The sequence below is a fragment of the Phyllostomus discolor genome, chromosome 8 (assembly GCF_004126475.2).
Source record: "Phyllostomus discolor isolate MPI-MPIP mPhyDis1 chromosome 8, mPhyDis1.pri.v3, whole genome shotgun sequence".
NCBI lineage: Eukaryota > Metazoa > Chordata > Mammalia > Chiroptera > Phyllostomidae > Phyllostomus > Phyllostomus discolor.
The window spans coordinates 106784000-106807720 of record NC_040910.2 but is presented as its reverse complement, the minus strand read 5'-3'; the positions used below and the strand labels follow the sequence as shown (position 1 = coordinate 106807720).

The 23721-nt window shown below is 56.4% G+C and overlaps 3 protein-coding genes across 5 annotated transcripts; 1 reads left to right on the top strand and 2 right to left on the bottom strand.

Annotated features, from left to right (window-relative positions):
• The first annotated feature begins 15 nt into the window (after positions 1 to 15).
• LOC114502885 (cytochrome c oxidase assembly factor 3 homolog, mitochondrial) lies at positions 16 to 11136 on the top strand. 2 transcript variants are annotated; one of them, XR_004904924.1, is made up of 3 exons: positions 16 to 268; positions 610 to 911; positions 11126 to 11136. XR_004904924.1 is itself a non-coding variant. In XM_028520140.2 (2 exons), the coding sequence occupies exons 1-2, from the start codon at positions 55 to 57 to the stop codon at positions 714 to 716; spliced, it is 321 nt and encodes a 106-aa protein (XP_028375941.1). In that variant the 5' UTR covers positions 16 to 54; the 3' UTR covers positions 717 to 1151. The 2 variants fall into 2 exon arrangements, 1 of the variants encoding a protein (XP_028375941.1); XM_028520140.2 differs by lacking the exon at positions 11126 to 11136 and having other exon boundaries at positions 610 to 1151.
• WNK4 (WNK lysine deficient protein kinase 4) lies at positions 957 to 16412 on the bottom strand. 2 transcript variants are annotated; one of them, XM_028521117.2, is made up of 19 exons: positions 15640 to 16411; positions 14100 to 14272; positions 12931 to 13151; positions 12470 to 12627; positions 11880 to 11968; positions 11582 to 11798; positions 9762 to 10026; positions 9419 to 9540; positions 9131 to 9189; positions 8916 to 9033; positions 8535 to 8651; positions 4711 to 4848; positions 4121 to 4175; positions 3408 to 4015; positions 3266 to 3326; positions 2747 to 3155; positions 2461 to 2660; positions 2196 to 2293; positions 957 to 2088 (listed from the first exon to the last, which is right to left on the bottom strand). In XM_028521117.2, the coding sequence occupies exons 1-19, from the start codon at positions 16252 to 16254 to the stop codon at positions 2086 to 2088; spliced, it is 3726 nt and encodes a 1241-aa protein (XP_028376918.1). In that variant the 5' UTR covers positions 16255 to 16411; the 3' UTR covers positions 957 to 2085. The 2 variants fall into 2 exon arrangements, with proteins under 2 accessions (XP_028376918.1, XP_035889833.1); XM_036033940.1 differs by lacking the exon at positions 2196 to 2293 and having other exon boundaries at positions 15640 to 16412.
• A 937-nt stretch (positions 16413 to 17349) lies between these two features.
• On the bottom strand, positions 17350 to 22319 carry VPS25 (vacuolar protein sorting 25 homolog). The gene is made up of 6 exons (XM_028521192.2): positions 22175 to 22319; positions 21816 to 21961; positions 20887 to 20940; positions 20429 to 20517; positions 19573 to 19648; positions 17350 to 17991 (listed from the first exon to the last, which is right to left on the bottom strand). The coding sequence occupies exons 1-6, from the start codon at positions 22225 to 22227 to the stop codon at positions 17879 to 17881; spliced, it is 531 nt and encodes a 176-aa protein (XP_028376993.1). The 5' UTR covers positions 22228 to 22319; the 3' UTR covers positions 17350 to 17878.
• Between the last annotated feature and the right edge of the window lie 1402 nt (positions 22320 to 23721).

Sequence of the window (23721 nt, the reverse complement as noted above, 5' to 3'; positions counted from 1 at the left end):
CTGCTATTCCCAGCAAACTCCGCGCCCCTCGACTTCCAAGAGAGGAGCGGCAATATGGCGGCCCCCGGAGCTGGCGACCCTCTCAATGCTAAGAGTGGACAGGCCCCTCTGGCCCAGCGCATCGACCCGACTCGAGAGAAGCTGACTCCCGAGCAGCTGCAATTCATGCGGCAGGTGCAGCTCGCCCAGTGGCAGAAGACGCTGCCACAGCGGCGGACCCGGAACATCTTGACCGGCCTGGGCATCGGGGCGGTGGTGTTAGCTATTTGTATCCGTCTGTACTGTGTGGATTCGGGGAGACCACATATGGGGGCAAGAGGAGGGGAGCAGAGGCGTGTAGAAGGGCAGTGTGGGCGTGGTAGAAAGAACCCGAGCTGTGAACACCTAACGCCGAGTCAAACGTTTAATGCACGTGACGTTGTGATTTTAAGGCGCTCTTTTAATATGGTTCATGAATAATAACGGAGTTGGGGTCAGAGCTCGGAAGAACAGAGGGCAGAAGAATAAATCACTGACTTGGGAGGGTGAGAGCTTAACAAGTGTGTGGAAGCAAGTCTGGGGAAAGGGAATGGGCATATTTCGAGTGGTTTCCCTAACCCACCTCCGCAGATGGTTACACTTTCTACTCAGTGTCCCAGGAGCGCTTCCTAGATGAGCTTGAGGAGGAGGTCAAAGCTGCTCGAGCCCGAGCAAGGGAAAGGGCATCCGGACCCTGATCCAGATGGGCATCGCACATCCCCAACCTGCTGGAGCCCCTTCACGTGATGGATGATGCCCCGTGACCTTGTCGAAGTTGAAGCCCGCTCACAGCATTGCTGGCCACCTTACCTTGGACGATGATTAAGCCCAAGAAGCTATGGATGTATGCATTTGGCCGTTGTCAAGGGAACGTTGCCCACCTCACACTCACTGTGTGTGGCAGTGGAGCCCTTGCAGTTTTGTTTTGTTTTGTTTTGTTTTGAAAGGTTTCCAACCTTGGCTTTTCCCAGGCTTTCTGACTTGGTGGTTTATCCCCCTCGCCTCCCAGGGGCTGGGAGGAAGGAGGACCAGAAGTGGGCTGTTACGGGAGTGGGTGTGGCAACTCTGTGCAGTATTGGATGTATGAGGAAAGACGGGGTCAGGTTGCGAATAAACTGAGTCAATCTCTCTTGGAGTCAGGTGAGTGCATTGGGGCTGACACTTCATGCTAAAAAGCTCCACAGGCAGTAGCCGCAGCAGTGGCATTGCCCCAGGGAGCCATAAATGTTTAACTAGAATTACTTTTTCCGTGAGATCTTTCCACCTGATTTAAGGGAGAGCTTGTGGTGGGTCACTGGGCTCTTTGAGACTGAACCACGTCTTGGGGGGAGGGGAGAGAAAGGTCACTCATTGTCCTCTGCCCTCAAGAACACCACACCATTCCAGCTTTAGTGCCCCTTTCCCACCCTTCGAGAGAAAGGTCGATGAAGGGGGAGGGACAAGCGGCTTTCATTTTTTTCACTTCCACTGGGGCCGGCCTGTGTAAACCTAAGGTGGGATCTAGATGGGATCTCAGCTTGGGGATGTGGATCATTAACCGTGTTGTTTCCTCATGAACCTGCTGGCAGGAAACCAGGCCTCACCCTCCCCTGCCTTCTACTGTGCGAGGAGAGTCCCTTCTAAGTCCTCCCCTTCCTTATTTCACAAGCCTTTGCCCGCAATTCTGAAAGCCTGACAGATACAAATTTAGAATCAATGGTTTCCAGCATTTTTATTGGCTGCTGCTGATTCTGGTGTGAGAACACGCTGTCCACTCGCCCAGCTGGGAGTGTGCCCTCTGGAAGCCTCTGCACTTGGGCAGGATTGCTTAGTAGTTGACTCTTGGCTGGGGAGGTGGCAGGGATGAGGATGGTAGGCTGCAGGACTGATACCCCTACACACAGCAAATAGTTCTCACGCGTTTGGCTCTTCCCTATAGCGCCACAGCGCCCCCCATGCCCCTTTGTCCTTCTAACTCCCTCGGTGCCGAGGTCTCCCTCGCAGAGTAGTGTTGGCCAGTAGATTCTGAGAGCACGAGCTCCACAGTGGGTCCTGGTGGAGGGGAAACACATGGCTTCTGTTCTGAATTCACTGGAGGGAGAAGAAAAGGCACTGAAGAAGCCGCCGGGGTGGGAGGAGGGCGAAGCTGCAGCCAGTTACCATTCCCTGGGCTCTCCCTCCCTCGGGCCTGCCCTCACCATCCTGCCAACATCCCCGGCGAATGTCACCCCCTTGCTTGCCCGCTGCTCCTGGGAGCCGGTGCTGCTGCCACTCAGGGAGTTCCTTCGTATGATGCCTGGGTGCAGGATGGGGAGGGAGAGCACTGAGTGAGGGAAGGGGCCGTGGGGAGAGGGGGGCTAGTCCCCCGCCAAAGCAAGGGCAGACCCCCAGGGCCTGCAAGAAAGCTGCATCACTAGGGAAGGGGTCTTGGGAAAGGTGGGAGCCTGGCAACCGCAGTCTCACCAGGGCCTGGAGGCTCGGAGCGCTGCAGGCTGTTGCGCCGGGAGGTGGGGAAGCTGCCCTTGGACAGGCGGCGCTGGCGGCTGGACAGCATAGCAGCGGGGGCCAGGATCCCCGGCGGGGGCTGCTTCCCCAGCCTGCTGTACAAGTCCTCAATTTCCTTTTTCTGCAGTGTCTGCAGTGCCTCCACCTCCGACAAGTGCCTAAGGGTGCACCGAGGGCATAAGAGGTCGAGCCACACACTGGTCTCCCCAGCCCACTTGCTGTCCTCCGCCCTCCCCAGACTCACTTCTGCCGAAGGCTCTGCAGCTCAGCCCAGAATTCCTCATCCTCCCCACTGCTCTCCGACTCCTCACTGCTCAGACACAGGCTGCTGTAGGAGTAGTTCATCCACACCGGGCTGGGATGGCCCAGGGGTGGGGGGCTGTCCCCCATGTGGGGTTCCTTCCCACTGTCCCTTTCCTCCTCAACTCCAGTCCCCAAGCCCTCAGCTGCACGGTCACTCTCGGCCAGAGCTTCCCTGGCCTCTGGCTCGCCTCCAGCGCTATCCTCTGTGTCTGAGCTTTCTGAGGACAGCTGAGGGGTGGGAGGCTTCAGGGAACCAGAGGGAGTTGGGGATGCTGGTTGCAGGGGTAGAGGCTCAGCTGGCTCCTTGGATGACGTCACTTGGAAGCGCCCAACGAGCTGGGGCTTTCCCTCTGTAGAGAAACAGGGAGGGGGTCACGGCAGGAGGGCGAGAAATCAGTGGCAGCACATAGAGTGGACTGAGGATCACGGAGAGGGGAGGGTCAGTGGTCAGAGGCCTCACCTTCGGAGATGGGCGCCAGTCTGGCTTCACCCGGGAGCAGCCGAGCAGGGTTTGGGGAGGCCTAAAAAGTGTGGACCCATCAGGAGAGCAGTGATCCAAGACAGAGCCCCTTAATCATCCTCCCTCTTGTTCTCCTACTCACCTCACTCTCCAACTCGGCTGTTAAAGGTGAAGGCCTCTCCTGGCCACAAGGAGCCAGGGGAGGGGAAGGGGGCAGGCTGGGGAAGGGACCAGGAGGGGCTGGAGGAGACTGGGAAAGGAGCCCAGGGGAGGGGGACAGCAGGGACTGGGCCACAGTCATCACAGCCAGGGAGAAGGCACTGGCCAGAGAGAGCAGAGGAGCCGCAGGGGTGGGGGGGAGGGGAGAGGCAGGGGGGCACGGGGGAAAGGGATGCGGCACCAGAGTGACCGGGGCGCAGCTGGGAGAGAAGGTGGGGGGAGAACTAGAAAGGACAGAACTCTGTGGACACTGAGAGGACGGGGCTGGAAACTGGGATGATGCACTGGGGGAGAAGGGGAGTGGCGAGCTGGGCGGGTGTGGGGAGAGATCTGAGACCTGGGAAGAAACCGGGGAGAACGGGGAGGGGCTGGGATGGCATGGGGGAGAAGTGATGGGGAAGACGGGACTTGGGAAAACAGGGGTCCCGGGAGAGAACAGGCTTCCAGGAGACAAGGGGGTTCCAGGAGAAGACGGGGAGGTGGAGAAGGCTGCCCAGCTGCTATGCTCCGGGGAGGTACCGCTCTGGAGCTCTGCTGGGGAGGAGGGCGTGTTGAAACTCCAGTCCTCCGTTTTCTGTGCCTTTCCCGGGAGCAACCCAAGGGCTGGGAAGAGGAGGGACAGAACTCAGTACATACCACCGGATGGGTTGGGGAGGGGGCCTGGGAGGGCAGGCAACGGAGCTGGCTCCTCCTGGGAGAGAGAAGGCCCACAGTCACGGTGGGGAAGAACCTGGTCTTCGACGACAGTGTCAGACCGGGGTTCGTAAGCTACAACTCACGGACCTCTAGGAGTCCACAGATGCATTTCAGGAATTAAAAAATGTATTGCTGAGATATTTAGAGGTAAAGGGGCATACTGTCTGCAACTTAAGTGGTTCAGGAAAAAAAATGCACACACAGGTAGAGGGGGGAAAGAGAAAGAAAGCTAATGTGGCAAAACGATCGGCAAATGTAGGCTAAGAGTATCAAGGAGTTCTTTGTACAATTCTTGCAACTTCTTTCCGTACGACTGACATTGTTTCGAAATAATAATGCGTTAAAAGAAAAGCATGCACTGAACACGTTTCTAGAACAAGGGTCCATGGCCTTCATCAGAGGCTGACGGCCACCGCTTTAGGTTCCCAGAGGTGAAGAGCAGTCAGGTCCAAGGCGACTGGCGAGGCAGAGGGTAGCGAAGCCCGGAGCAGAGAGTCCGTTTGCCCCTGGAGGCGTCCTGGGGGTCTGACCTGAGGGCCCAGGGGGTCTTCGGCAGCCTCCGCAGGGCCGGTATCTCTTTTCAACAGGCTCTCCACCCGCTGGATGATCTCCCGAATGCGGCTCAAGAATCCGGCCCGCTCCGAAGGCAGAATGAACTCGTTATACACCTGGCGAAGGTCAGCAGGGAGGGGAGGGGAGGGAGGGCTCAGTTCCCCACTCAGCTCTGTCCCGCCCCCACCCCCCGCCCCGATCTTTAGAAACCAGCCCCCCAGCTCACCGCTTCTGCCGACCACCAGCCTCAAACAAGTATTTGATACACGTCTGCTGTGCCTCAAGCACTGCGTGCTACTAGCTACTTTCATCTACAGCTCAGAGTAGCGATTTCCAACTGGCGTGCCACGAGGGGAGGCACCCAGGTGTGCTGCAGGAATTTCTGAAACACGTAACACCTGGCTGTTTAATCAGGGGCACGGGCCTCTTCTACCTGAGATCATCAAACTAAAACACGACAACGGCCAACACGATAATAGCTGTCCTGTGTGGACAGATCAAAACTATACCTATTTTTTGTCAGACTGGCAAAAAATAGAACATATTTTTAGGTGCGCTGCAGAATCTTAGTAATTCGTTCATGTGTGCCCTGAAATGAAAGAAGCTGGAAATCGCAGGCTTAGAGGAAAGCAGCTGACATCCATAGGATGCAGGTATATACCGGGGTTTTACATATCTTACCACAGTTAACACCAGCAACAGCTCTCGGGGGTGTGTATTAACACCCCCACTGTAGAGTAAAGATAACCCATGCTCACGGAGTTTGAGGTCAGTCTGCCTAGATCACAGGGTTTGCACCCAGACCTGTCTATAGCCAAAGCCTGCGCCCTCTCCATCATCGCCCTACGAGCTTTTGGACACGATTCTTGCTCTCACAGAGCTGATAAAGTATACCACATGGGCGCGTGCATGTGCGCACACACACACACACACACACACGTAAGTAAAAGTACGGTAATAAATGGTAAATACAACATTCAAGTCCATACACGCTTATGGAGCACACACGACGCGTCAGGCATCGTGCTAGGCACTGTGAAGAATACAGCATAAAAACAAAAGCGTAAAGGAAGCATAAAATAAGGTCCTGGTCCTCGAGAAGCCCGAAACCTAGCGGGAGAGACACATGTGTGCAGAAGGCAGTACACGGCGAGTCGGTCCACGGTGTTTGTGGCCGAGGGGCGGACAGAAACGCCCTGGGGGGGGGGGAAGGGAGGCTTGGTGTTTCACGGGTAGCGAGCTGCAGACCTGCAAGATGGAGAAGTTCTTGAGATCTGTTTCGCAGCAGTGTGAACATGCTTAATGTTCGTGAGCTGTGTGCTTACGAAGGGTTAAAAAGGCAAATCTTATGTATTTTTTAACTACAGTTTTTTAAACTGCTATTTCAAAGAAAGAACAGGTTATGCCATGTTGGGGAGGGAGAAGGCAGAGGGAGATGGGGAAGCTGGGATGATGTCACAGAGCTGAACCTTGAAGGATGGGTAAGGAAAACCACCCTTTACTGAGGACCGATCGTGTATGGCCACTTCTCGTATGTTATATATCATTTCCCTTCTCCTGCGTATTAGATCACACCCCTTAAATTACACCAGAACGTCTTGCAGAAGAGGTATGATCACCCACACTTTGTTGATGAGCAACTGAGGTTCAGAGAAGTTAAGACACTCGCCCAAGTTCACAGCATGAGAGAGCTGTGTTTGCACTCAGGTCTTACGTGAAAGCCTACCCTTTCCTCTGCCCCACGCTGCCCACCGGGGAGAGAAGGGCAGGGTAGGAAGAGGGGACAGCATGAGTAAGAGCTCTGGGGTGTGGAAAGGCAGGACACAGTCACAAAACAGATGAGACATGAGTAGAGCCGAGAGGGCTGTGAACTTTCAGGACCATGTTCCAGAATTTGGACCTTACTCTGTGACCCCAAAGAGCCACTAAAGATTTGGGGACAAAAGCACAAGGTCAGACTGAAGCAGAGAAGGCTCTCGGGGAAGACACGAGAGGCCCCTGGGCGGGTGGGGGCAGAAACAACAGCAGCCGGGCCTGCAGAGAACCGTTGAGGAACGAGGGTGCCTGGGGGAAAGATTCTGGAAGGGCCCAGTAGCTTGACGGGAGATGATAAGCTTGCGTGCCAGGTGACATTTTGTCTTTGTCCTGGACACGAGGTGAATGACACAACAGAGACGTTTCTCAGAAGAGAGCGCCTGAAGCCTGAGATTTCTCCCATCCCATGTCCTCCCTCGCCCCAGAGGCTGACGTCCACTGCCCTCGCTCCACTGACACCGTCTCCCACGGAGCCCTTCTCCTGGCGGAAGCCCACGGTGCGGTCTTGCCTTAGGCCGACGCCACCCCATGCCACCCCATGCCGCCTGCGTGAAACTCTGTCCTCGCTCAGTTTCCACTAAGGACTTCCAGGCTCCTCCTGCCTCTCAGGCTCCGCCTCTGCGTCCTTCGAGGTGTCCACTGAGACACACTCTCCGTCTTCTGTGCCTCTGCTTCTGCGGGCCCAGCCCCCTTCACTCTCGGTTCCATAGCGACGACCCTGAATCCGCCTCTCTCTCCAGCCCTGCCTGGTTCCATAGCGACGACCCTGAATCCGCCTTTCTCTCCAGCCCTGCCTGGCCACATCCTGCTTCTGTGAGAATCTTATCCTGACTGTCCATCACTCAAGCTCATCATGACCCCTAGAAAGGCCCACCGTCATTCTCAACTTCTCCTCTCCTTTGATGGTCTACTCCCAATAGCTCCTCCAAATTAAAAGTCACCCTTGATACCCCGTCTCCCTAACAACCTATCGTATCAACTCGGCAAATATTTATTCAACATCTACACTGTGTATTGTGCTCTGTCAATGAATAACTGTGTCACAGAGGACCTCATTTTCCCGATGCCCCCTCTGTCCTCCCACATAACCTATTCCTTCTAGTCCACACCTGGCTTTCTGTGCCCACCTGCCACCTGGACCCCCTACCGCTGGCCTACTCACACATCCCAGCGCAGGCTGGTTTTCTTAAAACCTCTGCCCACCGTATTACACTCTGCCCAACTCTGTCTCTTTCTTTTTTTTTTAAAGAAACTGGCTTTTTAAAAATGCATTGATTTTTAGAGAGAGAGAGGGTAGGAGACACATCAATTTGTTGTTCCACCCATGTGTGCATTCATGGGTTGACTCTGTCGTATGTGCCCTGACCAGGGACTGATCCCGTAACCTCAGCGTATCCGGACGATGCTCTAACCAACTGAGCTACGCAGCCAGGACCACTCTGCCTAACTCTTAACGCCAGCTATGATCCCGGCCCACTCTACATGCCCGACCTTGCTTCCAGCAGGGCTCCTGTTGGGACCCTTCATTCCAGTGGTCTCCCGTGAAGCCCTCCCATCACCATATTCCGAGTCACCCCCTACTTCCAAGCCTTCGCTAATGCTGAGCCCCTACCAGACACGCCCCTTCCGCCCCTCACTGCCACTCTTGCCCACCTGTCGGCCTTCCCTTAAGTCCTACTTCCTCCCCCTCCTGCCCCCAGCCCGTCCTTTACTCGCGGCCTCAGCATTGTGTGTCTAGCAAGTACCGCACTGCAGCACCTGCGTGTACTCTGTGTGGGTCCCAAACTGCTCCAGCTGAGGCTCCGAGCCTCACTGGATAAACAAGTCTCCAAAACAAAGAGATTTCCCCAGCGACACTATGCCGTGTGCCCCACGGTGTTTTAAAAACCCTGGCTGTTGAGTGGCGGGGATCGGGAGGCAGGGCAACCTCAGGAGGAACACTCTCATCCCAGACCTGGAGATTTGGTCCTCACCCTTCCCCCCTCACCATGGCAGCTGCAATCTCTTCTGGGCTGTCCCCGTCCAGGTCAAATCGGAAGGTCACCATCTTGCTGTTGTGCGTCTGCAGCTGGCACTCGACCACTCTGTCGTTCTGGTCTGAGACCTTCAGATTCAAATTCAGCAAAAGGGAGGGTGTCAGGCTCTTGGCCCTCACCACGTGTCCCCTCTCCGCGCCAACCAAGGGACCCGGCTGGACCGGGAGTGAAGAGAAGCAGACCCCGCTCCCAAAGTCTGGCATGAAAACTGCCTGCCGCTCGGGTGGCAGTCACACACGGCCACCCCCCTTTTCTGGTTGATCCCCACATCCTCCTGACAGTCCCCTCCTGGCCCCGAAGGCTGTTCCCCGCCTCTGGTGCCTCTTCCTTACGCTAGTCACCCGAAGTCGGGATCGAGGTCTACGCCGGAGATTTCTCCCTAGGGGCCTCCTCATCCGCCCTGTCCCCTCGCCCGCGTCACTAAGGCCTGATGCTGCGTCGGAGGCGTAGCTACAAAAGGAAAAGAAGAGAGGGGTGTCAGAGCAGACCCGAGACCCCAAAGCCCCAGATGTCTCACCCTGGCACCCCAACTCGTACCAGAACTTACCTGTCCCCAGGGGAAAAGTCACTCCCAGGGCCAGAACGAGGAATAGACAGGGCAAAGGCCTGAAACAGGAGATGGGCGCCTGAGATCAGGGAGGGATCCCTGCCACGATGCAGGGAGATGGTGTCTAGGATGCTGAGGTGCACGGGAGACGCGGAATCAAGGAAGACGGGGACCCAAGTGGTGGATTTCCAGGGGCGTGGGGCCAAGTCGTGGGGCTGGATTTCACAAGGAGGGGGATAGGTCACAGGCTTGGCATGGCTGGGAGCCCCCCAGGTGACCCCCTCTCACCGAGGGCAGGCGGAGATGGGACTCAGCGGGGCTGGACGGCGCCCCCCTAGGGGGCTGCAGGGCGGGGTCTGAGGCATCCAGGAAGCCGGAGGAGCTGAGGTAGCCATCAGTCTCGCAATCCGCTGGTGGGGTAGGGGATCAAAAGAGGGGAAATAAAGGAGAGTGGTGGCAGGGCAGGGGGGTGCTGCCTGAGCGAGGCGGGGCCTGCGGTTGTCCGGAAGGAGCTCAGTGGCTAGATGTGCAAGGCAGGGTGAGTGACAGTGCTGCTGGGGTGAACTTCTGGGTCGGGGGGGCAGAGGCCAAGGGTTCTGGGACCGAGGCCCCAAGGTCAGAGGTGACTTACAGGTGGTGGATGAGTAGCTGGCATGGCGGAAGAGAAATGGCTGGTGCTGGTCTGCCTCTGGCTCTTCAGGCTCAGGCGGGAAGGAGCTGGGGAGACCGGGAGTCATGGGGACAGTTGCTGGTGGGGGCTCCGGCTCCGGCGGGAGGGCCTCCAACTCCCTAGCTTTGCGCAGCTTCTCACGCTTTCGCTGGATGGCGGCCACCCGTTCACGCACTGCACGGGCCACGGGCTGGTAATCAGCTTCGCAGACCAAGCCCAGGGCCACCTGGGATAGGAGGGTGAGGAACACAGTTTGGGACCCCCTCTCAAAGACCCATCAGAACACTTTCCTGGGGCCTCCAGGACGTGGGAAGAAGGGAATCAACATTCATTGGTTACCTGCTATACCCATTAACTGGCACCTCCTTACAATCATCACCGTTAACCTCCCAATAACCTCCCAAGAGAGGTCTTATCAACTCCATTTTAGACACAAGTGACGGGTTCACGGTTAGGCAGTAAGTCACTTGCTCTCATTGCGGGGGACGGGGTGGAACATTTGGCAATATTTGAAGACTTTTTGTCATAACTACGGGCAGGTGCTACCGGCATCTAGCAAGTAGAGGCCAGGGATCCTTCTCAACATCCTGCAGTGCACAGGACAGTCCCCAGAACAAAGGTGTCAGTCGTGTCGAGGTCAAGAACCCCTGTGAGGAACGGACCCGGATGTGACCTCAGGTCAGTGTCACAGAGACCTGCTCCTCCGCCACATTTCAAGCACTTTCTCAGGTGCTCGACCCAGACCCATAATAGATGATTCCGTATGCTTTTTTCCACTCCATTTCTTCTGTTGAAAGTCTTATAACCCGTCCCTTCCCCCTCAGGCCTTCCTGAACCCAACCCCCAGTCTCTTCCCCCACATCTTCCTCCTCCCTCGTGTCCCTCTTCTGGACCGCCAGCTTCCAGTCATCAGCTCTTTACCCATTTCAACAGGATTTGCTGGGCACGTGCAGGAGGTGGGCCAGGGTGAGCTGACCTAAAGGCTGAACAACCCGTACTGAGATCCAGTTCTGCCACTGACTTGCTTGGCACCCTGGACAAGACGGTCTGCCTTTCTGACTCATCAATAAGGCAGGATAAAATCGCTCCGGGCAGGGGAAGGAACCAGGACCAAATGCGCGTGGATGTGCCCGAAGCCACAGACACATGGGAGCTCTTAAGGAGCTCCTGCCACGGGTCAAGCACTGTCAGGGGAGGAGAAATCAAGAAAATACGGTCTCTGCCCTCAAGGAGTTGATGGTCGAGGAGAGGAGAAAGACGGAAATATGTTCTGGTGGCAAACGAAACCTGTGGTGGGGGGTCTTGTGACCCAGCACCTGCTGCAGTGAGAAGCAGCCTTTAATTTAGACTCTAGAGGGCTGGGCTTCCTGAAGTTGGTGGTTCTGAGCTGGGGGAGGGGAGGAGGGAGGAGAGAGATGGATGGTGGGGGGATACAAAAAAAGAAAAAATAAATATGTCGATAAATTGGAGAGAAAGGCATTCCAGAAACATCATCAGCCCAGCAGGAAGTAAAAGCAGGGAGGTTGGAGGACCCAGGGTCTGTCCTGGAAAAGAAAATCTTCAACGTGTTGAACACAGGGTGTGTGTGTGTGTGTGTGTGTGTGTAAAGATGGAAGGGGCCAAAAAAAAAAAAAAAGACAAAAGAAAAGGAAAAGGGAAGAGGAAAGAAAAAAGAAAAGAAAAAAGGCAGGAGACACTGAGAAGAGTGGGCTGGGCCCCTTTCCCGCCCCGCCCCCGGGGCCCTCACACGCCCACCGCAGGGCGGTCCACCCTCCGCTCACCATCTCCTGCGCCACCTCCTCGGCAGCGTCACGGCCCAGCTGGAACAGGAACTCGATGGCCTGGTTGTCCCGTGGGCGCCCCCCGCGTCGCGCATCCTCCATGCGTAGCCAGAGCTTGAGGTCGGGCTTCTCACCGTCGTCCTCCTCCGCCAGCTCCACGTGAACACCACGCTCCTCGCGGAAGAACGCGTGGGCCAGGAGGTCCTGGATGGTGAACCTGAGGGCGGAGCAGCGGTGAGCCGAGCCCCGCGGCCGCTCACCTTCGCAACCCGCCCCTACCGGGCTCCCCCCACCCCACCTCTCGTTCTTATCCGTGCGGATGCAGCCTTCGATGATCTCCTTCACCTCGGGCATCTTCACCTTGTAGAAGCTGTTGGGCTTGGTGCCCTGGGGAAGGGGTTTCATCAGCCTCGGCTCTCTGCCCTCCCCCTTCTCAGCTTGACATGCCCCCGCCCAAGGCAGCAACACTTGCAAAAGCACCTCCACTGCTCACTGCTACCGGGAGATTTGACTTCCAATCCCAATTCCCTCCCCCCGCCCCCCGCACGTATCGACAGAATGACCTTAAACAAATCTGCCTCTAAGTCAGTTTTTTTTTTTTTCCATTGGTAACACCCCGCGGGGCCGCTGAAAGGATCCGATAACAGACTGAAAGTGGAATCGTAGGGAGCGCTACGTACACGTCATTAATCTGAATAGCTTGCAGCAGATGGGTGTGTGTGGGTGTGTGTGTGTGGGTGTGGGTGTGTGTCCACTACCCTTCAGGGTCAACCTGGCATCTCAGTGTCCAGCCTGTTTTCATGAAGGGAAGGGCACTGACCGCGGGCTGGTTGGGACAGGAAAATGGGAGGGCAGGTGGAATTCGCCCTCCTCCCCCACCCGTCTCACCGAGGTGACCTTGCGGTAGATTTGTGCGGCGTTCTGGCACTCTGAGTAAGGGTACTCGGAGGTGGCCATCTCCAGCATGCACATGCCAAACGCGTACACGTCCACGGCCTCGTCGTACTTTTCCTCGTACATCTCTGGGGCCATGAACTCCGGGGTCCCTGTAGGGTTCACAGCGGGCCTCAGGCTGCAGGGTCTCGGTTGTGGCTTGTCTCTCCCCCTTGGGTGTACAAAGGCCAGGCAGCCCCTCCTGTTCTGGAGTGCAAGTGGCCGACCCTTCCCCGCCTGGGGAGCGGGGAGCGGGGATGCCATAGGCCTCCCCATTTTCCCCATGGTCTTCTAACTCCATGGAATTTGAAAGACCTTGCTGGGGATAGGAAGACCTTAGGTTCTCTTCTGACGGGGGGTGGGGGAGAAGGGCAGGGGAGGGTAGGAATGGCAAGGACCCTCCTGATGGGACTCACCGATGACACTCTTGGCAAAGGACGCGCGCTTGAGCGTGGCCAGGCCCAGGTCCCCGATCTTGACGGAGCCTGTAGGGCCGGTGATAAAGACGTTGTCACACTTGAGATCTCGGTGAAGGATGGGGGGTACCCGGGAGTGCAGGAAATGAAGACCCCGCAGGATTTGTCGGCTCCAGCGCTGAAGGACTCGGGGCTTCATCTCTCGGAAACGCCTCAGGTATCTGCAGAGGGTGCACAGCCGGGGTTGTGGCAGCGCAGGGAGCCCCCACTGAGAAACTCCCCCTAGCCCCACCCGCACCGTCGCCTGCACCGGGATCGAGGGAGAAACTGAGTCCTGAGTCGGGGGGTGGGGTGGGTCAACCGGAAGTCATAGGGCCGAGGTCCAGGCACTGTGGAAGCACAGGAAGGGATGATTAACTGCCCCAGCATTCAGGAGGGCTCCATGGAGGAAATAGCTTTTGTGTTACATCGTGAAGGATGAGTAGGAATTCAAGGGTGAGAAGGGGAAGGGATGGAGATTTTCCAGGGGACACTGTGCTCGAAGGCCCTGAGACAGACAGCAAGCCACAGAACAGGCTGGGAGGAGGTGCTGGGGATTTGGTTCGTCTGGAATTCAGGCTGCCGATGAGGCTGGATCCCAAGAATTGCGAGCAGGTTAGGAAGTGTGACTTTACCCCGAGGGCTGTGGGGGACCTGGAAGGGTTAAGAATGGGAGTGGGGAGGTCGGATTTGCAATGCAGAGAGAGAACCTCGGACTGAGGTGGGGGTGTGGATGGGGCTGTGAAAGCCGAGTGGGGAGACCTAAGAAGGGACTTGAAAATAGCCTGATGGGGAAGGGGACGCACAGAGCGGACAGAGAGTGGACTCTGGGCAAGACCCTGCCCCCGGGCTCTGTCCCCCCAGTCTGAACCTGAAGCTACTGGACCAGACCTAAAGCCCACAAGGCTCCATGCCTTTGGGTCTGGGAAGGGAAAGCCCAAGTTTTGGCTGCAGTGCTGAGTGGACCTTGCCCTTCACCAAGGCGGGGACACAGGAGGGGTGGGTGAGAGGTACCGAGCCCGGTGCTGAACCTGGATGTAGAGTTTGAGGAGCCTGAGAGACGTTGCAGAGGCAGCGGGACCTCCCACCGCCAGCTCCCACCAACCACTCCCACCGGGCGCAGGGCTCACGTCTTGAGCGTGCCGGAGGTCATGAGTTCGGTGACCAGCACGATGCAAACCTGGCCCCTCAGCACTGACTTCCACGAGTCATAGAAGCGGACGATGTTGGGGTGCTGCAGCCCCTTGAGCATCTCCACCTCCTCGGAGAATCGCTGCCGCTCAGCTCGAGAAAGTTTCCGAGTCTGTGGGGTGGGGGATAGCGGTCAAGGTCAAGTCAGGCCCAGGACCCCAAGGAGAGGGGAGGGATAGGGCACAGGGAAGCGTGAGGGTTGAAGCTGTGGGATGGAGCTGGGTTGGGGGGGTCGCTTGCCTAACCGGCTGTAGACCCGGAATTCCAGGTCCAGTCCCCTCAAGCTGCTCCAGCGACAAGCCCATCCTGGGCCTGGGGCCCACCCCCTGGACCCCCCGCTGGACACAAGCCTCTTTATGCGGTGAGGTCCGGGAGCCCTGAGCTCAATAGCGCCTTTGTGGCCGCCCGGCCAGGCCGTGGGGCGGGAGAGGGCGCCCGGGGGTTGGCAGCGGGCTGGCAGCAGGCGGGCAGCGGGCAGACAGCCGGCAGAGAATTGGGGCTGGCAAGAGGGTGAGCCCCAGAAACCGAGAACTGCTGGAACCAGACAGGAGGCGGAGGGCTGCGCAGGGAGTTACAAGGAACGGACCAAGGACCAGATGCCAGGCCACCCCCTGTCCCTTGGCTGTCCCTTCCCTGTCTCATCTCCCTCCCTCACACACCCCCACCCCAGTTTGGCCACCTCTCCTAGCCTGGCCTCGAGCCTGGGGCGAGGCACTGGCAGGAGCAAGGGGCAAGCCCAGAGCCAGGCTCCGGGGAAGACCCTCCCCCCAGGCTCTGTTCCGGGTCTGCATCCGAAGCTGCCGGCCCAGACTTAAAGCCCACGACGCTCAGCGTCTTTGGGTCTGGGGGAGCCAGAGCCCAGGTGGGCCGGGGGATGAGGGGCAGGGCTGGGTTCCAGCCAGAGCCGCAGAGCTGCTGGTCCGCCCCAGCCCCCGACTGTGGAGAAGTCTAGAAGTCTACCTGCTCCAGAAGGCGGCCGGGAGGGCCCATCCTGCCAAAACAGCAATAATCTTCTGGAAGTGGAGAGAACCCTACCCCACCTCCCGGATACCAGCATCCCAGCCTCTTGCAACAATCCAGGCGGAGGGTACAGGAGGACCACCCTGAGGGTCTCAGGACTTAGGGGAAGAGAGGGGCCACTCTGGGAAAGCAGTGGGGCCAGCCATTTTCTCATACCTGAACGGGCTCACTGCCCACTTTCCCATCCCACCTTCTACTTTTCAGGGCTGAGTATGGAGACTTTAAAGTGAGAATGCACAAACCCGTAAGGGATCCACCATACACCACCTGCCTCAGTTTCTCTTCCTGTACCCCAGAATCAGCCAGATCCACAGATCATCTGAGCGAGTGGGAACAGGAGTCTCTAGATCTTTGATGGAAAAATACATCCCTCTCTCGTTGCTATCCCCTGGGTCTCCCACCCCAAGGCCTTCCAAGGGTCCCATCCCAAGGTGCCACCGAGGGGGCACCCAGCCGCACCTGCAGCTCACACCAGGCCACCTCCACCGTGGTGTCGGTGTCTAGTCCGCGATACACCGTCTTGAACGAGCCACGTCCAATCTCTATGTCAAACTTGAGGTATCGGCCGTCCGGTGACGTTGCCACAGCCTGGGTCTCCATGTCCTCCTTTTCCTCCTGCTCCCGCCGCCGCTCCTGAGCTAAGGCTTCAGGGACCCTCGGCGGTTCCCGGGACCCGGGGCTTCCTGCGGAGCACGCGAGCTCCGGGCGCGCGGAGTCTGCAGCCTTCACTGGGGCACTCCCAGTCCACGGGCCCTCGGGGGGCTCTTCGGAGCCAGCAAGTGGACTCCTTGCAAGGTCTGGCCCGGCAGAGTCCGGAGGATCGGGGGGCTCCAGAACGGGTGAGGCTGGCTGGGACCAAGAGCTCAGCAGCCCCAAGTCGACTGAGCTTCGGCGGCTGAGACGGGAAGAGCGCGGCCGGGCTTCAGCTTTCCCGGAGAAGCGGCGCGCCCGGCGAGGAAGGGGCCCGAGGCGGGGTGGCCCGGTGGCAGCGAGAGGGGGCGGGGGCCTCAGGGCCAGGTCAGCCTCAGCCTGGGACATGGGGACCGAAGTCTCCGGGGCCGGGGGTGCCAGCATGAAGAAGGGTCAGACGCTGCAGGGTGGTAAGCCCGGCAGCTGGAGAGGAGGCGGCCTGATAGGCTGACCGGCTGGGTGCGCAGCACTGGGGCTGAGCTCTTGGGGCCCTAGCCCCCGGCTCGCCAGACCTGGAGCCCCGCCCCCGGCCCCGCCCCCTCCGAGCAGGAACGGTGTGGACTCTGGTGCACAGCCATTCACCTCATCTGCCGCCCCCGCCCCCGGCCGATACCCCTCCCCTCCCTGTGCACTCGCCTTCGGGCTCATTCCTAAGAGCTGGTGCGAGGCGGTGAGGTGTCCTCCAGCACTCTAAGAGTGCACGAACCTGTTTGGGGCGGGGGCACAATGCTGGATAAGGAAACGTGACCTCAGCTGCCCGGCCCCAGAAGGTGGGGTGGCTGGGGGAGGGTACCACTCGCCTGCACACCCCAGATAAGATAGCGCCACCCCTCCTGGTCGTCCACAGTAGCACTAGGCTGACAACACAGAGGTCAATGGAAAGGTTTGGTTTTCTCCAACGCCACCATCCCAGGCTGCTCAGGGACAGGGGTGCGCGCACGCTAGGACGAGCCCCACCCCCCAAACCAAGGAGCGGGTCACCCTCCCCCTTCCCCCTCCCTACTTTGACTACAGCTTGGCCCTGATTAGAGTGCTGTTTTTGCTATGTGGGCTCTCCTTCCTCCCCCTTCTGTTTGCCCAAGTTTCCAATAAACCGAAGTCCACGTCCGGTTTACTCCCCCTCCGCTCTCCTCCGCCTCAACTTCTTCACCCCCGACCAGACGGATGGCGGGAGGGGCTTCAGAGCAGTTCAGGACTTCGGTGGGGGAGGCGAGGCAAGGGGGAGCCATTAAGTTACTCCGGTTCAGACACAGAAAGCAGTCTGTCCCCAAGCTGTGTTCCATCAGCACTCCCTCATACAGCCCACCCAGCAGATGTGAAGCCACAGGCTCGCTGGAGCCAGCCGGCACTGGGGGACCTTTTCACTTACACGAGGGGCCGTAGGCCTCTCTGCCCTCTTCTAAGCAGGGATTTGCACAAGGGGTAACAGTTCACGGACCTCCCCATGCCCATTCCAGCAGTGACATCAGAGGCAGGCAGTGGGGTTGAGCTTTTTAATATCATAAATCACTGTCTGGCCCCGCCCCCCACTGCCGCGCTCCTTCTCGGGCCTCCTATCTCCAAGCTGCCTGGAAGGCTGCCTGCAGCCAGGGCTTCCACCACCGCTGGAAAGCACCCAGCACCAGCCTGAGAGGGGAGGCAACAGCAGCTAAAGAGGTGGGAGGGGGGAGACAGAAGCTTGTACAGGCGCGCGTAGGCTCTCGAGCGCATGTGTGTGTGTGTACTTACATATGTGAACACATGTAAAGTGCTGGGTTTACGGACCCTGGCTCAGGGGCGATCGAGGACAGGAGGTAGGGCAATGAGAAGCACATCTTTTCTCGGTGGCGCCTCAGCCTCTCCCTATCCCAGGGACAGACACATGGGGTACGCGGGAAACCCATCCCTGGACTGAAGCCCTTTGGAGTCTGGTGGAGTCACAGATCCAGTCTGTGGCGACACTGGGTCTGTCTCCTTTTGAAAGCCCTGGAAGGGTGGGAGGTAAGGCGAGACGGGAAACAGGTCTCTGCTAGAAGAACTTGACGCCTCGGCCATCGCTGATGGTGATGATCTCCGCCTTGTGCTCCTGCTGCAGGGCCTGCAGGGCCCGCAGGAGGGTTGCTTCATCCAGCCCGTGGAACTCTGGACAGGGAGACAGGGGCGGTCAAGGGCGCTCGGCTCCCTGGGGCACGAGGCCTCTGAGGACAGCGATCTAGCTGGACGCTGAGACCTCATGAGGCCAGGATACACACGTGCCATCTATGCTGCTGCAGCTGCAGCCCGCCCTTCCTGGGCGCTCCTTCAGAGGAAGGGTGGGGTGCCCTGGCCAGGGAGCTCAGCTGGTCAGTGCCATCCCGATACACCAAGGTTGTGGGTTCAATCTCCAGTCAGAGCACATACAAGAAGCAACCAGTGAATGTCTAAATAAGTGGAGCAACAAATTAAAGTTTCTCTCTCTCCCCCAGCTTCCCCCCTCTCTCTCTAAAATTAAAAAAAAAAAAAAGAGTAAGGGGTGGAAGAAAGCTTTAGTTAGCATAAAGTGAATATTCACACTTATTCCCCTTCTTGATTCTTCTGTCGGACTCAGCCCCCACATACACCCCAGCTCCCATCGGATGCACAACAACGACACCATCTGCTTCCAGGCCAGAGGGGGCCTTGGCAAATCAAGCCTAGGGAGGTCAAGGCCCTCGTTACTGGACACTGGCCTGAGTTGCACACCTGTATCCATCACAGGGACCTGTCCTACCACAAAGAACTACAGCCACACATCTGGCCAGGAGACGGTTAAGGTCCAGCTGCCCTCTCCTAGTTAGAAGGAACCAGGCTGGGAGCCAGGGGCCAGCTGAGTGCCTGGAGATAAGGCAATACACTGCAGGGGGATGAGAGAGGCAGGGGGCAGGCCCCAACAGGCTTGCATATCTCATCCCCTGTGGGGGCCCAGCTCTTGAGTCAGGAAGCTTGCTTTCTGAGGAGGCCTTCAGCCTTGCCCGGCCTGGGTGGTGGGCTGGGCAAGGCAGCCGCACTGAAGTCATAGGTGATGGCGGGCGTAGCAAGCAGAAGCCTGCAGAGCAGGAGGGAAGAGCCAAGAGCCACAAACTCTGTTGGGGCAGTCAAGTCCTGGCAGAAAGGGGAGGAACCCCCCCCCCCTCCAGCAAAGACTGGAAGTTTTGGTGATCCTGGGGGTCAGAATATGAAGACAGGAATAAAAGGGCTAAGAGAATATTTGTACTATATAAAATCCAACAGTATGCAAATCACTGCCTGGCCAGAAAACAAAGTATTTAAAAGGACTGAGGGTGTTGGCCCAACCTGTGCAGCTCAGGCCCACAAATCTTAAGCCCTCCATAAGAATAAGGATGAAAGAAAGCCTGAGCCAGCAAGAAGTGAGATTTCAGGCTTAATCTCCTGCCCTGGCTCCTCCTTTGGTGTCTACATTCCTCATTTTTAACTTTTCATGGGTCACAGATGCCCTTGGAAATCTGATATGGACTCTAGCCCTAGAAAAATACACATACACCCCGCAGACAAAATTTGTGGAGTTTTCTTTGTTATGTGAACTCAGGTGGTTTATGAAAATAATGGACATGGGTTGAGAACCCTTGTGTTATGTAATATTCGGAACTCAGAGCCAGTGAAATGGGAAGTCTGAAAGTCAGTCAGTTAAACAAGGACCGGAGAGAGGACTCAAACCACAAAACTGGGGGGACGGAAAAGCATTACCCTCATTCTCCGTGTCGTCCCCATTGGTCAGTTCATACAGCGTGAACACAGAGTTGTTCTGGCCACTCCTGGAAACCTGTGGACACAGAAAGCAGGGACTGAATAAGGACCAGGAGTCCCCTGGGAGACCTGGCCAGCTCCCCGTCTGACCCCGGAATGGTACCTAGTCCCAAAGCAGGGCTGTCACCGCTGCAGAGAAGAAGTGGCTAAAACCCACAAGCCCTGCAGGTGCTATATTTGTACGTGTACACACACACTCGGAACCACGAAACCGCAGGCCTTCACGTGTCTGAGAGTGACCTCTCATTCTGGTTGTTTTCCTGTTCACAAATGGGTGGTATGTGTTTGTTATATTTGGGTTGTTGATGCTTCTTCCCCTTTCTCTCTTGGGAATGTTTGGAGCTGGTGGTGGATTGGAATTTGGGGGACAGGGTCTGTCCCCACACCCACAACGGTTCAGAAGGTCGAATTCTTATTGTGGACAGCCCTGTATGGGTATGAGGGGGAGGGGCCCCATTTTTTTTGTTGTTGTTTTTTCCTTCCTTTCCTCATTTATCTTCTGTGGCCAGAGGCTCCAGCCAACAATAGTACTCATAGTTCCCAGTACTGCATTCTCCAAACATGGCCTCATGTAGCCTCTGGTCTCCGTACAGGCAAAGAAAGGGGACTTCTGTGCAGCCATGGAAATTAGGTCACCGAAAGAATCTTGCCTGGAATACCTACACTTCCTCTGTCTGCCCCCCCACCCCCCGCCCACTACTTTGCTCGGCCCGGATCTGGGAAGACCAGGTATCTGCTGAGCGCCAATACAATTCTCCTTTGCCACGCATTTGTCCCTGCAGCAGGACAGTCTCACCCACTGATAGATGAGTTTCCCCCACTCTTCTGGTCTCCGCCACATGATCAGGAAGCTAGACTTGTTCTTATCCAACCACTCGAGGTTCCCTGCAAAACAGATACTTATGAAAGCACCGTGTTCTAAGAAGGGACAGAGAGGTAAAAACCCAAGGTGGAACAGAATAGAAGAAACTCGGGTTTCAGAAGGAGAAATTTGAAATCTGTTTTACTGTTGCTGCCTGCAAGGCGCCCATTCCCCTTCGACATCTCCTTAGGTCTTAGGTCACACAAGGAGAGACTCTAACTTTGTACACCAATGGGAGAAAGGACCTGGGGAATTGAACTATCTACCGTACAGAGGACTCTGGGCTTCAAGCCAGGGGAGCGAGAAAAGTTACTAAAAGACATTTGCGTTAATCTGCCCTCAGGGAAACCCAACTAGGAGGAAAAGTAAGGAGTCCGGGGAACTGAACCCACCTTTTTTCCTCAGTTCCTCTAATACAATCTGGATTGATTCCACAGGGAGCTTCCCTGGTTTAAGGTTAAAGGAATGGCACTCATAGAATTGGGTGGGATAAAAAGTCGCAAAGCCAAGGATGGAGGCAGAGGAGGGGCTGAGCAAAAAAAGAAAAAGAGAGACAGGACTCACGGACACAGACAACAGTGTGGTGACTGCAGAAAAGGCGGGTGGTGGGAGAGGTGGAAGAGGGTGTAGGGGGATAAATGGTAATGGATAAAATACAAAAAAAAAAAAAAGAAAAAGAAATCACAGAGCCAGTCTCACGCTGAGAACCACCTGCCTCTACCTCCCCCACCCCCATACATTTATGTGCAATTCCCAACGGGCTATAAACTGGCATTTCCTGGATATTGGAGGGAAAAGTTACAGATAAACCAACCCAATTAAAAAGAAGAGCTTTAGAAAATGAAAGGTACTGTTTTCTTGCCCTCTGTCCTCTCTCCTTCCTGCACAGATATTTTAGGGATGAATCAGGCAGCAAAAACAAACGACCCTTACTTCCTGGGAGGAGAAGCGTAGGTGGAGCAAATAGCTAAAGGCAGTGCCTGAGATCAAGCCTCACAGTGACCAGCACTGGCAATTCAGAGTCAAAAGGGCTCAGGCTGAAAAGTTTGGGACTCGGCCTCAGGTCGGAGGTTCTAAGACCTGAATGACACCTGGGTACCCATCACTGCTCAGGACAAGAGGGCTTGGTGCTGCATTTGGGTTTGGGGGGGGGGTGTGAAATGGGGGCCAGCGCCATATACCTGCTCTTTCTCGCAAGACCAGTCTGGATGGGAACCTGACTACTGCGGGTGAAGGGGAGGGGGCGGTGTGTGAAGTCTGGGCATGTGGCAAAGTGTGGAAGTGCTGTGTGTGGGCTGTGGACGAGCCTGAGGGAGGATACGCTGTAGCTTCACGTTGTTGAAGAGCGGGCTCTCCTGCGCTTCCATCACCGTCATGCTGGACTGTTTGTGCAGGCGGCAGAAGGACAGGACCAGCGAGCACCAGGCGGCCAGCTGCTTCTGCCGAGTGTCCACGTTCGGCTGTAACCTGTCGGGTGAAGGAGGCGGGTGGCAGAATTACAAGGAGTGAGAGGGCTAGAAGAAGCGCTTGCCGGAGGCGCGTTTAGGGGAGAAAATGAGGGGCTGAGAGTGGTGGCGACCGAGTCCTTTCTCCCCCTCCCCACGTGAAAGATCAGGGCTGAGCCCGGAGTCGGAGGAGGGAAGGGAGGCACCGCGGGGCTTCTCGGGGTCTAAGCCTCACGTAAAGAAGGGCGGGAAGCGATACTGCCACGGCCACTCGAAACTCATCGCCATCGTAGTAGCCCAGGAAACCCGGAACCTCCGGGCCAGGGACTTCCGGTCTCCGCTTCCGCACGTCCGGGCAGAAAGCGCAGCAGAAAGGTTCCGTATCCTTCCTTCTCTGGAGAAGGTGGGACCAATCTAGTGGAAAAGATCTGCCTTTTCAGCCAGCGCCTTGCCATTATTCTATAAATCCTTACCGTTTAGAGCCGAAAGGACCCTGTAAAGTTTGAGTCAACCCCAGAGAAGGGCAATGACTCCCTCGCAGCAGCACAGTTTGTTAGTAAAACTGCAAGGAGATCCCGGGTCTCCAGACCCCAGCCTAGGCTTGTGTCCACTATGCTGGGCTTCTTTCAGTATTAACATTTGTGTCCGTCAGTTGCCATTTAAGTCAAACGCCGCACAGTCTCCCGGTCTCCTCAATTCCTATAACCTTCGACTTTTCACCATTCCTTAGTCTCCTGCCGCACCTGTGGGAGCACATTCATAACTTTGATCTGTGGAAACAGCTGTGCTTCCGTGATTCCGAGTTGCCACCTTTGAGCACAGCCATCTCTCCCTCTCTCTCTATCTCTATCTCTATCTCTCATCTTAAGTCCTCACCTTCCTGGTCTCAAGTCCGAGACCCCTTTTGGTCTATCTGACTCTTGAACCACACTAGGCTACTCAATTCTGCCCCTTGCATACCTACTGCCTGCTGGTCAGTTTCCAAACCAGGATAGTTGCTCCCTGCCCACCTACACTCCTTTTTTGTCATTCCTTCACAGGGCAATATAACAAAAACAAAATCACCAGAACATGCTGACCGAGCCCCAGACTCCTTCACTCGCCTCACTGCTGGGCTCTCAGTGCAGCCAGTGGCCCTTTGTCTTTTTATTTTTAAGAGTTTGTTTGAACTAAACAGACAACGTATGTTGGGGAGCAAGATCTCAAATGCTCCCAACCCATTGTCTTTTATTGACTCCTTGTCACATCCCTCAACGTAACTCTTCAAACTTTTCCATACTCATGAAGCCATTCCACGTGTCCCCATATCCCCCCCCCCTGCAGAATGCCCTTTAATTCTATTTTATGACACTGAGGCCATGAATGTGAGCCTATTAATCTTTCCCTTTCCATCTGTGACCATACTTGATCCATCCCTCAAAAATTGCTCTTCACTTTTACTCCTAACTCTTGGACTCAGAGGAAGAAGTTTGCCCTTCCTTAATAAGGGCAACCCCTTGGCATGTGTTCTTGCCTCACCTTTCCAACATCTTCCAGGACTCCTCTGTACATCATCTTCCCTAATTTTCTTTCCCCTACCTCCTCTCTCCTAGTCTACAAATGTGTGGAGGTCATCCCTACGTGAAAATATGTAGAGTCCTTCTAATAGAAAAGAATAGATGCACCTCTGTGTTCATTGCAGTGTTATTTACACAGCCAAGGTCTGGAAACGGCCCAAGTGCCCATCAGTAGATGAGTGGATAAAAAAGGTGTGGTACAGGTTTAGCTGGGGAGCTTGGTTGG

What these genes read in the sequence shown, in the direction of transcription:
- LOC114502885 (XM_028520140.2), top strand. Translation starts at nt 55, where the DNA reads ATGGCGGCCCCCGGAGCTGGCGACCCTCTCAATGCTAAGAGTGGACAG. An exon ending in GGCGGTGGTGTTAGCTATTT is followed by an intron (nt 269 to 609) that starts GTATCCGTCTGT and finishes CCACCTCCGCAG; the next exon opens with ATGGTTACACTTTCTACTCA.
- WNK4 (XM_036033940.1), bottom strand. Translation starts at nt 16,254, where the DNA reads ATGCTGGCACCCCCGGCCCCGGAGACTTCGGTCCCCATGTCCCAGGCT. An exon ending in CCCATCTCCGCCTGCCCTCG is followed by an intron (nt 9,190 to 9,418) that starts GTGAGAGGGGGT and finishes CTCCTGTTTCAG; the next exon opens with GCCTTTGCCCTGTCTATTCC. An exon ending in CCCGACTTCGGGTGACTAGC is followed by an intron (nt 8,652 to 8,915) that starts GTAAGGAAGAGG and finishes TTGAATCTGAAG; the next exon opens with GTCTCAGACCAGAACGACAG.
- VPS25 (XM_028521192.2), bottom strand. Translation starts at nt 22,227, where the DNA reads ATGGCGATGAGTTTCGAGTGGCCGTGGCAGTATCGCTTCCCGCCCTTC. An exon ending in CGCTTCCCGCCCTTCTTTAC is followed by an intron (nt 21,962 to 22,174) that starts GTGAGGCTTAGA and finishes TTCACCCGACAG; the next exon opens with GTTACAGCCGAACGTGGACA. An exon ending in GGACGACACGGAGAATGAGG is followed by an intron (nt 17,992 to 19,572) that starts GTAATGCTTTTC and finishes CTCCCTGTCCAG; the next exon opens with AGTTCCACGGGCTGGATGAA.